The 11,735-nt window shown below is 31.9% G+C and overlaps 1 protein-coding gene across 3 annotated transcripts; it reads right to left on the reverse strand.

Moving 5' to 3' along the window:
- Positions 1-2,544: 2,544 nt before the first annotated feature.
- LOC117171684 lies at positions 2,545-9,274 on the reverse strand. 3 transcript variants are annotated; one of them, XM_033359205.1, is made up of 4 exons: positions 9,068-9,136; positions 8,767-8,958; positions 8,489-8,641; positions 2,546-4,926 (listed from the first exon to the last, which is right to left on the reverse strand). In XM_033359205.1, the coding sequence occupies exons 1-4, from the start codon at positions 9,068-9,070 to the stop codon at positions 4,189-4,191; spliced, it is 1,086 nt and encodes a 361-aa protein (XP_033215096.1). In that variant the 5' UTR covers positions 9,071-9,136; the 3' UTR covers positions 2,546-4,188. The 3 variants fall into 3 exon arrangements, with proteins under 3 accessions (XP_033215097.1, XP_033215096.1, XP_033215095.1); XM_033359204.1 differs by having other exon boundaries at positions 2,547-4,926; positions 8,767-8,977; positions 9,068-9,274; XM_033359206.1 differs by lacking the exon at positions 8,489-8,641 and having other exon boundaries at positions 2,545-4,926; positions 8,767-8,977; positions 9,068-9,274.
- Between the last annotated feature and the right edge of the window lie 2,461 nt (positions 9,275-11,735).

An 11,735-nucleotide genomic window follows, 5' to 3' on the forward strand; every position in this document is an offset into this window, starting at 1 on the left:
CGCTTCATTTTATTTCAAAGCAGATAGAGATATAAATAGAACCACCGAAGTGTTCCGACCGGCAATCGTGCAGCTTCGAGTTTTCAAATTCAGAAGAGGAGAAACGGGTTGCGCACGCAACCCATGCATTTATATCGTCTCCTACCATATGCACACGGACATAGACGTGTCATAGGATTGGACCACGTCTCGTTTCAGATCTGGGATCACTGGTTGGGTCCCCTTATTATTCCTTCGTGCAGAACTGAAATCACTAGCACAGGGTGCAAAAATTAGCATCACAGTTAGAGTGCCGTACCCGTGCTATACGACTTGGTAGACTGCAAAACATTGTTTAGATAGGAGGCTGACTAAAATAAATTAATTTAGGCGAAATTAAGTAAAAAATTGTGATATAGCTTTGCTTTTAAGGATTTAAAAAGAATGTAAGTGATATTAGGATTTCTAACGATTTCAAAGAGTTTAAAAGAATGTTGAAAAATTCAGTGATTTTGAAGAAATTTCAAAGATTTTTTAAAGAATCCAAAAAGGTTTAAGGATTTTCAAGAGATTGTATACGATTTTAAATCTGTTAAGTGATTTTAAAGAAGGTTAAGCGAGTTACTGAAAATGTGTTAAAAAAGATTTCAATAAAGAATAAACTTCAAGGGATGTACATTTTTATTATAATTTTAAGGAATTTAAGAAAATTCAAAGGATTTTTAGTAATTGTACTCAATTTCGAAAGATTTTTAAGAAGTTGAAGGGAGTTCAAAATAATTCGGAGGAGTTTAAGGGCATGTGAAACAGCTAAATACCTATATTACCGACCTCACTTTTTCAGTTCACTGAATGTTTTTTTGAGCCTAAGAACTTTTTTTGTAAATAAAATATCCAGCTGAAACTTTGGAAAATGTATTAGAGTACAATAAATTACGTTTAGGTACTGCATTTTGCTAGGAACTTCACTGAAAATTATTTCATCTTTTTTCTGAACCTCAACATTTTTGAACGTTCGAATTTTTTTTATACATAAAATATCGGTCTCAAACTTTGAGAAATGTAAGAGCTGAAAGAAAACTACGTTAAAGTACAAAGCTTAATAATAAAAGGTGTACAAAAATTTCAACTATCAATTCCATCGGCATCAGCCGGTAACGTTGTACATGAAAATGCCAACTCTAGAACGACTCTAGAGGGTTGGTATTTTCGTGTACAACGTTACCGGCTGATGCCGATGGAATTGATAGTTGAAATTTTTTTTACATCTTTTATTATTAAGCTTTGTACTTTAACGTAGTTTTCTTTCAGCTCTAGCATTTCTCAAAGTTTGAGACCGATATTTTATGTATAAAAAAAAGTTCAAACGTTCAAAAAATCAAAAAATGTCGAACTGCAAAAAAATAAAATAATTTTTAGTGAAGTTCCTACAAAAATGCAGTACCTAAACGTACTTTATTGTACTTTAATACATTTTCCAAAGTTTCAGCTCGATATTTTATTTACAAAAAAAGTTCTTATATTCAAAAAAACATTCAGTGAACTGATAAAGTGAAGTCGGTAATATAGGTATTTGGCTGTGTCACATGCCCTTAAGGATTTTCAAGAAATCTTACTGAATTTCTAAAAATTTATGGGGTTTTATGGAATTGCTATAAGTACTTGACGGGATTTGAAACTTTCCTTTTAAAGGATTTAAAAATAAATCAAGAAGTTTTAAGGATTTACAAGAGAGTTTTAAAAGATTTTAAGACCGTTTTAGTGATTTTAAAGAATGTAAAGTGAGTTACTGAAATTTTATTTAAAAAGATTAAATGATTTCAATGAAGTTGAAGGAAGTTCAAAATAATTCGGATGACTTTAATGATTTTAAAGAGCTGAAGTGATTTTAAGGTATTACCATGGACTTAGCGGGATCTTAAACTTTCTTTTTAAAAGATTTCAAAATAATCTAAAAATAATTCAAAAAGGTTTAAGGATTTATAAGAGATTTTATCAGAGTTTAAGACAGGGTTAGTGATTTTAAAGAATGTAAAGCGAGTTTTTGAAAAGTTGCTTAAAAAGATTTTAATTAATTTGAAAAAAATGCAAAGATTTTAAGGATTTTCAAGAATTTAAGAACATTTGAAGGATTTTAAGAGATTTGAATTAATTTCATTCAATTTCGAGGAACTTGGAAAGCTTTAAATCATTGTAAAGAAGTTAAAGGGGAAAGAAAACATAAAAATCGTGTTTGTAAAAAGAAAAGTCGAAATGCTTGATACTCAAAAATGGGATACTCGAAAATGAGTTAGGGTTCTCCTCATATTCTAGGAGTGATATAAGAAACGAGTGGGACTGCTGGATAGGCGTGGGGTTTTAATGGGGGTGGGTGTGACCGAATGCTAACTCTCCAAAAACTGGTATGAAAAAATTCATAAAAAAAGGCTATGTATAAAACATAGGTAGCAACAAAAAACTTACAGTAACGGTAAACATAAATAATTCTTAAAGCCGAGAATCTACGTAAACAATCCATTATTCGATTAAATTACAAGAATTATGTACAATAAAATATATAAGATATTATTTGTGACTAATCACAGGAATGCATTCTAGCCTCGCCACAAGACGCTGCCTTTCCACCTCCACGAGTGTAAAAGTTCCTTTTGTATGCTTGAAATATGCTTTTTGCCGGTACAGATAGTGTATATAAACTTCGTAAATAAAAAACGTAATTTTTGTATTTAATTTGCATTTAAACATGCAATTTTGCCGGCTGCGGCAACTAACAATGTTGCCGGTGCCGGCAGGCTAGCCCCTACGTTTAAAATATTTCTATAAGTTTTAGTGAAAACGTTTCAAGGTATTTGAAGAAATTCGAAGATTTTAAGGAGTTTCAAAAGATTTAAAGAAAATTTTAAAGATTTTAAGTAATCAGAATTGATTTTAGTTAATTCTGAGATACTTCGAAAGATTTTAAATGATTGTCTACTTTCGTCTACAAAAATTAATTTTCCTTATAGATTTTGACGTTACCCACAAAGTATGACGTAATGTTAGAATGCTCAATTGCACAATGCATACATTGATTTATTTGATAATTTATAAACATCACATAGTCAATTTACATTCTTCTTTTAAAAAATGAAAAGATGGAAGACACGGATTTAGCAATCGCTTCTGAGGTCTCCACCCCAAAAGTGCAGTTCCATGAGCTCGTGGGACAGATACGCTTCAGAAAATGGCGGCGCACACAGAAAATCATGAGAGTGAAAGAGACTGACAGATCTATTTGTCTTTTTCAGTCTCATGAATTTCTTTTTGGCGCCGACGCTTTCTGCCTACGTGGGCAAAGATATTTTTGACATGAGATTGCACCTTGATTGTTGTGTCTTGACCATGAAATAATCGTTTTCGGGAATCTGACGGTCGCCTGACCATTAAGTGGAAATCATGTTATTACGCGAAAAATAGATGCAATAACTTCATTATGAACTGTAGAACATTGTTATTGTTTAGTCCAACAAGATTTATTTCCTGGATAAAATAAAGGAAAAAAATATATAAATTTGTGAAAAGTAACATTATAACGTAGTGGCCAACGTTCATAACATATTAGAAAATACTAATTTCGCAACATTTAATAATAAACATAACAATAACACATAGAATAGGTTTGTGAAATGCTACTGACCAGTTAACACTTAACATGCCATCACGCAATGATTCTGCGTAACAGTCGCATAATAAGAACTGTTACACAGTAGAGTTTACTGACATTTTTTTAATTTGCAAGAATAACTTCACTGTAACAGCGACATATAAAGGGACATATCATTGTTCTGTAACAGTTGCAGAACAGTTTCTACTCACAATTCTAAAAAAAATCACGCCCCCTACTTTTAGATTCCCCAAATAAATATTTTAAAATATATTTCTCAAAAAGTTAACAATTATTCGTCTAAAGAGAAGATCGACAAAAATGAAATTTTTAAAGATAAACTTAGAAAAATCCAGCTATATACCTATATAAAAGTATATTTCACAATATGCAAAACGTACTTAATTTCGCCGATAAAAAATCTTTAAGAGATGGTTTCCTGATGTATGGAAATAGTTTAAAGAAATGAGATACGCACGTAACTGGAAAACCCATGAAAGTATTATGCGAGGAAATAATAATTTAACACGTTTTTAAAACTCTTTAGATTAAACCATAAATATGAGCTAGCAATCATTCTCGTCTGAAATGTCAAGGAAACTAGAATCAAATTTCATTCTCTTCTCCATCCTATCTCTGACTTTCTTTTTTAAATGCTCTATTTCCTTTGCCCTTAAAATCAGTTTGCTTTCGAAATTTAGTAACTCACTATTCAAAGAAAACATGTGACCTTCACGAGAAATTAATTCGCGTTCGCGACGAATTACCTCTCGTTCACGATAAATCAATTCACGCTCACGATTTATCAGTTCGCGTTCGCGATCAAATGGGTAAGAAATTTGTTGATTAAGCTCTGTCTCACGAAATGCCAACTCGCGTTCCCGCGACGATAATTCGCGTTCGCGACTATTCAGCTCGGTCTCACGAAAAGATAAATCGCGTTTTCGTATTCTGAAATGTTGGTCAGATGAGATTTTTGATACTTCAAGGACGCTGGGTTCCAAGCAATCGGTATCGGATTTATTTCTTTTTTGGCTGGTGGAAGGTTCGAGATGGCCGATATTTTCTTGTGGATTGCATATTTTCGTAATTGTTGAGTTAGAAGTTTCAGGGCTTAGCACATTTTTCTCTGATGTTGAAATCATCGACGATGTTGAAGTTGGAATTGCCTTTAATTCTTGAATATTGAAATGCGGCTTATCAATTTTTCCTATCTCGGATTCTTTGTCATTGACATCTATGTCTTCGAGCCATTCTTCTTCCAAAAAAACATCGTCATCGTCGGAGAGATTTTCAGCGATATCCTAATAATTTTATAAAATAAATAAAGGTTAATTCATTCAAGTATTTTAATTCATTTTTTACATTCTCATCAGAGAAGGTAATTTGTGTCAAATTTGACCCCTCCCCCCGTTTTTGTCAAATATTCACGTTTCGAGACCCCCTGAATCCGAAAAACAGGTTTTTACGAATGTTTCTGTCTGTATTTATGTATGTATGTCTGTCTGTGAGTACTATGACTTTTGAAAAAAGCATTCTATTACATGGGTCTATGGCACACTCTTTTAATGTCCTAAACTAAAGGTCAAGTTCGTTAGCCAGACATTTTTGGTGATAGAATTCAAAAAGTCGAATAATTGATCTTAATGACTTTTTTCATAAAACCAAAAATTACCAAAGTTATATCATTTACAAAATTTAAAAGAACACACGAAAATGACCATTTTAAGCCAAATAACATCACCAATGAATTCACCAAAGTTGTTCAAGCCAAAAGTCTAAAAATTGTTTTCGAATAATTTTTTCGACAAAACGCGTGGTTTTTGTTTTAATCGTGAAAAATAACATTACAAGTAACATTAAAAATAATGGAATTGAATGTTGAAAAAAACGACACAAGATAAATTAAAATGTCTATTAAGGCATATATTCCAAAACGTAGCTACGAAATTTCCTTCACCCACTTTTCTCATATGACAGGCCGTTTTTATAACTTTTAGCATACAAAAATGTACCAGTTTTTTCCTGAGTGCAAGACCTTCTCATTTGTATTTTCAAATTCAAAACATGAAAACTAAAAAAATTTTAATTTAAAGTATTGAAAGCTGATGCGCAACCATTCTCAAAAAATTTAAAAACGTAGAAGTTGAATAGTTTTAAGAGAATATCTTCAAAAATAAATATAACATTTAAAAAAAATTTGGGGGGCAAAATTATAGGGTATTCCTCCGAATTCGATCAAATTCCTCCGAATTTAGGGTGAGTTCTAAAGACTTCAAGATGAATGAAACAAAAACTTTTTTTTTTAAATCTATCGAATGAATAGAATGGAGTGAATTTAGAAGAATTCAAAATAATTTAGGAAAAATTAATAATAATTTAGGGTGAATTCGAAATGAATTGCGAAAAACATTTTAAAATTTCTTCAAATCTTTCAAGCCCTATACCGTACGTGTAAAGTTTAAATCATACAAATAACATTGGAAATTAGCAAATTTAGTTTATGGAAAAACGACAAAAGTTGCAATAAGACGTTACATAACAAAATTTTGTTTGAAGAATGCACATTTTTTAAAACAAGACAATGAAAATACGTCAGTTTTAATACCAATGCACGTTATGAATTATAATAATATAAATTTATGTAGCGCGAGGTAAATATATTATCGAGGGTTAGCCACTTAACTTTCTGGTAGGCTATCATATCTTTTGTAACTGTTGTTGGTATTAATATCAGGAAGAATGTTATCAAACTTCTTTTTAAAAAATAGTTCGCTTAATGTTGAAAAAATTTGTAAAAAACAAAATTTTAAGATCTGTATTCTGCTGTTTTGCATTTGTTTAGAAAGTTCAAGAATCAAACAAAATCACATCTTAGATATTTTTTCAATGGTTATTTAGATAGCTTGTTGATTAAACCTTATGTTTTGAACCGATTTATATATAATTGTAAAACCAAAATAGGTGAAATTTTGATTTTACTCAAAAGTGTAATATGGGACGGAGTGAGCCACCTTTTCCTGTGCATTAACCTAACCTCATAGTATAGGAGTCCGTAGGTTGGGATGCAATTTTTTATATTATCAGATTGTGCAGGGTGCTAATTGTGTCGAAAACGTATACACACTTAATCTTGTCGACAAAATGCTCCGAAAAAGTATGACAGCAGCACTGTTATAGGTCTGCATTATAAAATAATATGAGTTACTGTGAACCAGAAGACAGCACTGTTTTTCTGGTATGTTTTCATACCAGTTTTGTTTGAAAACTCGTAAAATGCCATATAAATGAGAAAAACATAGCTGTTGTTGAAAAATACGACAAACATAAAAAACGGCTTAATACGACCATATATATGATGTTCAGTGTCATCTGGTAATTGCAGTAGACCAGTCTCCCTGGCCGACCGAATGGGGCCTCTACAAAGTACCCGTAAAGACCCCAATTGGGTCCCCATTCGGCTCCTTTTTAAAAAACTCAAGAAACAAGCAAAATCAACTTTTAAATTGTTGAAATTCGGATTCTACGTTAAAATTCCCTATAGAAGCTCACGGAATAATCACAATAGTTTTTTTGCAACGGTCAAAAGTTTAAAAAATATAAGATGTATTACGTATTTTCACTTTAATCAACAGCTAACTTCACGTCGTAGATTGCTAAGGGGAAACACAAGGGGCCAAATGCATGGGATTTAGTTCATTTTTGCCCTATTTTGCTAAAATCTTCGTGAAAGAACATTTTTTCTGTATAAGTGTACTTGAAAAATAGTTTTTATATTTTAATTACTATTTAATGAAATAATAAAATTATAATAATGATTATTAATTACAAATATATTACAGAAATAAAATGTTCCATGCTTTCTCCTTGTCCCTTGTTTTCTCCTCAGCAATCTACGAAGTGAAATTAGCTATTGATTGAAGTGAAAATACCTAATAACGCCTGCTGACTGCTACACTTCAAACGCGTCATCTGTAAATAGCAGTCAACAGGCATTATAGATCTTACATATTTTTTAAAAACTTTTGACCGCTGCAAAAAAAAGTATTGCGATTTCTCCGTTAGTTTCAAATAGAAAATTTAACGTAGAATCCGAATTTCAACAGTTTGAAAGTTGAACTAGCTATTTTTTTGAGTTTTTTTTTAAAGGAACCCAATGAGGTCTTTACGGGTACTTTGTATAGAGGCTCCATTCGGTTCCTTCAGTCTGCCAGGGCTAGCATTTAGGAGTTTTCGTATTGTAGAATTTAACTTTTACTGCGACGATCTACATGGGTAAGTCGAAAAATTGTTATATTTATTTCTGTAATAAAATGATTAAAAAATATGTGAGCATAAATTGTTGTTCTATTTACTCTTTGTCGCGTTGGTTACGGTAGAGCTTAGGATTAAGGATTGTATCATTTTAACGTTAAATACTTTATATTTTCCGTTCAATTTTGGAAAAATATGTGCAAGATATGTTTTCGTTTTAAAATACTTTAACTTAAAAATACTTTTACTTATAAGTAATATATAATAAGTCATTTAATTAAGTGACCCATACCGCTTCAGTGCCTGGCTCATCCCGCCCCAGACATGAGGCGATATGAGCCAAGCGCACTAGTTCTTTATTTTCGTTTCTAATTCCGCATCTACTTTTTTAGTTACTTTTATCTTGGTAAAACTTTAATAAAAAATGTTTGTAGAGTATATATAACGTGTCACTTTCAAGTAATGAATTAGCAGATTTTAAATACAGACGCGAAAAGGATAACTATGGTCATCTCGCCCCACCCTACCCTATAATTATAGCCACTGCTCAATTTATTGTTAATAATATTAGTTTAACTTCTCTTGACATTAAATTTATATTATAGAACTTACGTTATCAGTCGAGTCAAGAGAAAGGTGGTTTGCACTTTTTAAACTAATCAAATTCAATAGGTTCATTTGGGTATCAGTCAAAGTCCCAATTTTCGCACGTTTCTGCAGCGTAGCTAAATTTTGTCTTGCAAATCGATATACGTACTGCCAAGACTGTAAAAATATATTATTAAAATCACTTAGAACTGTTCTTAATTTTGGCATGACTGTATTTCAGATTAAACGCTTCAGTTTTAAATTGCTAAAAGTTTGAAAGACTAAAAAAAGCTTTCACTTACTTTTCTCCATTGCCTCCACGATTTTGTCGGTCCAGGCATTCCATTGAGTTCTTCTGCAATTTGCTTCCACAAATTTTGGGCATCCAGGCGGTCCGGCCTATTCACGTAATTAGTAACCTTAGGCCAAATTAAATTCACGTTGTTCGTGATAAAATCCACCAACACAGACTTCTGTCTTTCTGTAAGCTTCTTCTGATCCACGTTTATTACACTTCAAGACAAATTCTAGTTATTTTAAATTTATATTCAAATGTTGTGATTAATATTTACATGATTTAATTTTAAATTATTAACAATTTACCATGCCTTTTCACGAATCGTTAAATTTTGTTTTACAGGCGAATAGTTGATCATTTTCTTCTCTTCAAACATCTTAGCCTTATATTTCCAATAAGAATTATATTTGAATGAAAACCACTAATCACAACGTTTAGATTCGACATCCAAAAATGTATTTACGTATGGTTTCATCACACTTTTAATGAATCTGGCAATGAATAAAAACAATTTCTGAAAATAATAAACTTATTTTTAGTTTTGCATGATTATTATTGGAATCAAAATAGTATGAAATCTATAGGTTATCCGTAACGTGATACAAAATATAGCCATATGTCATACAGCTTAATTTAAAAATACGTAAAAATACGTGCATAAATATTTACTGTGATTGTACGTGCAAATAATTAAGATTCACTTGCCTGATTTAAGACTTCAAGCTTCTAACTTCGTGTGTGTAGCAAATTTTTTAAAAAACGAGAGAGAAATATACGTGTCATAGATAAATGCACACATAACTATATTTTACTCAATATGACTATTTGACACTTATGCACGCTGCACGATGCACGTGTGTCCGTAGATGGCAGATAGCACCAGAGAATCTCTGATAGCACTTAGCAGTGTATGGTAGACACAGGTGTACATGGAGCGTGATCCTACAAACTATGGTCTCGCCACGCGCATGTAAAATAATTCAACTAATCAGTTGGCTCCCTAGTTCGAAACATCGACCCTTCCATCTTAGATGGGGGTTAGGTGGCAAATTTGAACCGACTGGGGAATATGAATGAGATCGTGAGAAGTTGAAATAAAAATTGCTCTATACGAAATAATTTTCCATGCATAACGTCAAAAAATTAAAATAATTCATGATTAATCAGTGGAGAAGAGTTACGTATGTAATATTTAATAAAGAATTTCTAAAGTTTTAAAGCATGTTTTAAAGTATATTGGAGTAAAAATATAACGAATAAATTACGAGACTGTAGTCTTTTGCGCTACGCTTTCCCACTAACAATTTATTTGAAATATGTAATTCATTGATGACAATGCCCTGGAGTTGTTCTTTATTAATATAAACCATAAACAATGCATGTATTCTTTAAAAATTATATACAGTAAACTTCGTACGAAACATTAAAATTAATAAATTTGTTTCTTTTACATGAAGAAACTATTGGTTGTAAACTTTTGTTTGATAATTTTGGTCTTCGCAGGAGTTCCATGACAATCTGGGATATAGTCAAAAAATAGTATTATTGCCACAGTGATACGAAGAAATAATTTTTCCATATCAATTATAATTATACTTTAAACTTAATAATTGCCATTTTGAGTTAGAAAGAGTAATATTTTTGACAGCAGATTGCAGTTAGAAAAAATGATATTCATAAATGAAATAAGAAACCCGTTATTGCAATAACTAGCAGTTTAAATAACGCAGCTTGCTAAATAAGTGAGAAAAATTACCATTCTCAATGGGAAGGTGCAATGAGAGAAAACACGTTTCAATTCAGTGCTTAGAGACAATTCCCATTTAAAAAAGGAAATTCAGTGCCGAATGACATTATATGTGACGCGATCCGATAAAAGGGATCTACTACACGGAGAGAAACTTCAAGAGATTAATTCACGGAAGGGCGTGATTTTAGAGCTACAATTTTTACGAGATTTAAAGTATTGGACTCTATTCTCAAAGCATAAAATTCGAGACCTGAGAGAAAAGAGGCGTGGCCTAATGGCTGATATTTCAAAACTTATGCATTATAAGAGCAAGGGATTCGAGATCTTATTTCTTTCGCCAAAGCGTAATAAAATCAAGGAGTAGTGCCGTCATTTAATCTTCCGAAATTTCTCTCGGTGTAGGCAAAAGTTAAATTTGACAGGGCGAGCTGTAAGTTCGCGTGTAAACCGAAAATACACGACTCGACTTCGGTTTTATGCTGTACGATGATTGCCGATCTCAAAATTTCAGAAGACTTCGGTGGTCTTTTATATATATCTCGATCCCCATTTGAAAGAAATGGAAGAAATTTCTTAATTTCATGCATGAGCCGATTTTGAGGTTACGTTTTTCAGGTGTATATACCCTACCGAAAGAAATCTCTGAGTTTTCTTTAGCGAAATAGCTTGGCCCATTTGAGTCTATAAACAAAGTCGATTTGAAACAAAATAGTCTCGGAGATAGTTGAGATATTTGGGTCCTTTTCAAGATCCTTTTAGCGGTCCTTTTAAGAGTGGTGCGGCCGTAACATAATGTTCCTTTTGTATTCGTCACGTACCGGGCGGGCAGAGTTATTTACAGTAGTTGGTCGTGGCTAATCCGCTCTCCCTTTTTAAATTTCTCTTCAAATTATTAACAATTTTTTTTAATTGATGAATTTTCTCATTATACTTATTTATAATGATAACTTATATACTGATATACAATTTTCTAGTTGAATTCAAAAATGTTGTCTTTTTTGGCGTATCTCATTCCATTTACAAGAAACGTTCTATTAATTCCAATTTTAAGCATTAGAGAAAAAAGTTAGATATCTGAAGTCATCGAAACTCGTAGATTCCGAATTATTATGTTTTAGGGTGTTAAATATGAAATTAAAAAATTTACTTCTAAATTTTAATCCGAAAGCTTAACAAAGGACCCTTGTGTGTCAGCTACCAAAGATATTATATACGTAGATGCA

This window comes from Belonocnema kinseyi, chromosome 4 (assembly GCF_010883055.1).
Source record: "Belonocnema kinseyi isolate 2016_QV_RU_SX_M_011 chromosome 4, B_treatae_v1, whole genome shotgun sequence".
In the NCBI taxonomy this organism is placed as follows: Eukaryota; Metazoa; Arthropoda; class Insecta; order Hymenoptera; family Cynipidae; genus Belonocnema; species Belonocnema kinseyi.

Bases quoted from the DNA above. Each gene is read 5' to 3' on its own strand.
- LOC117171684 (XM_033359204.1), bottom strand. From the start codon at position 9,138: ATGTTTGAAGAGAAGAAAATGATCAACTATTCGCCTGTAAAACAAAAT. The intron at 8,642-8,766 runs GTAAGTGAAAGC...ATATTTTTACAG, and splicing joins CGTGGAGGCAATGGAGAAAA to TCTTGGCAGTACGTATATCG. The intron at 4,927-8,488 runs GTAAGTTCTATA...TAAAATTATTAG, and splicing joins CTCTTGACTCGACTGATAAC to GATATCGCTGAAAATCTCTC.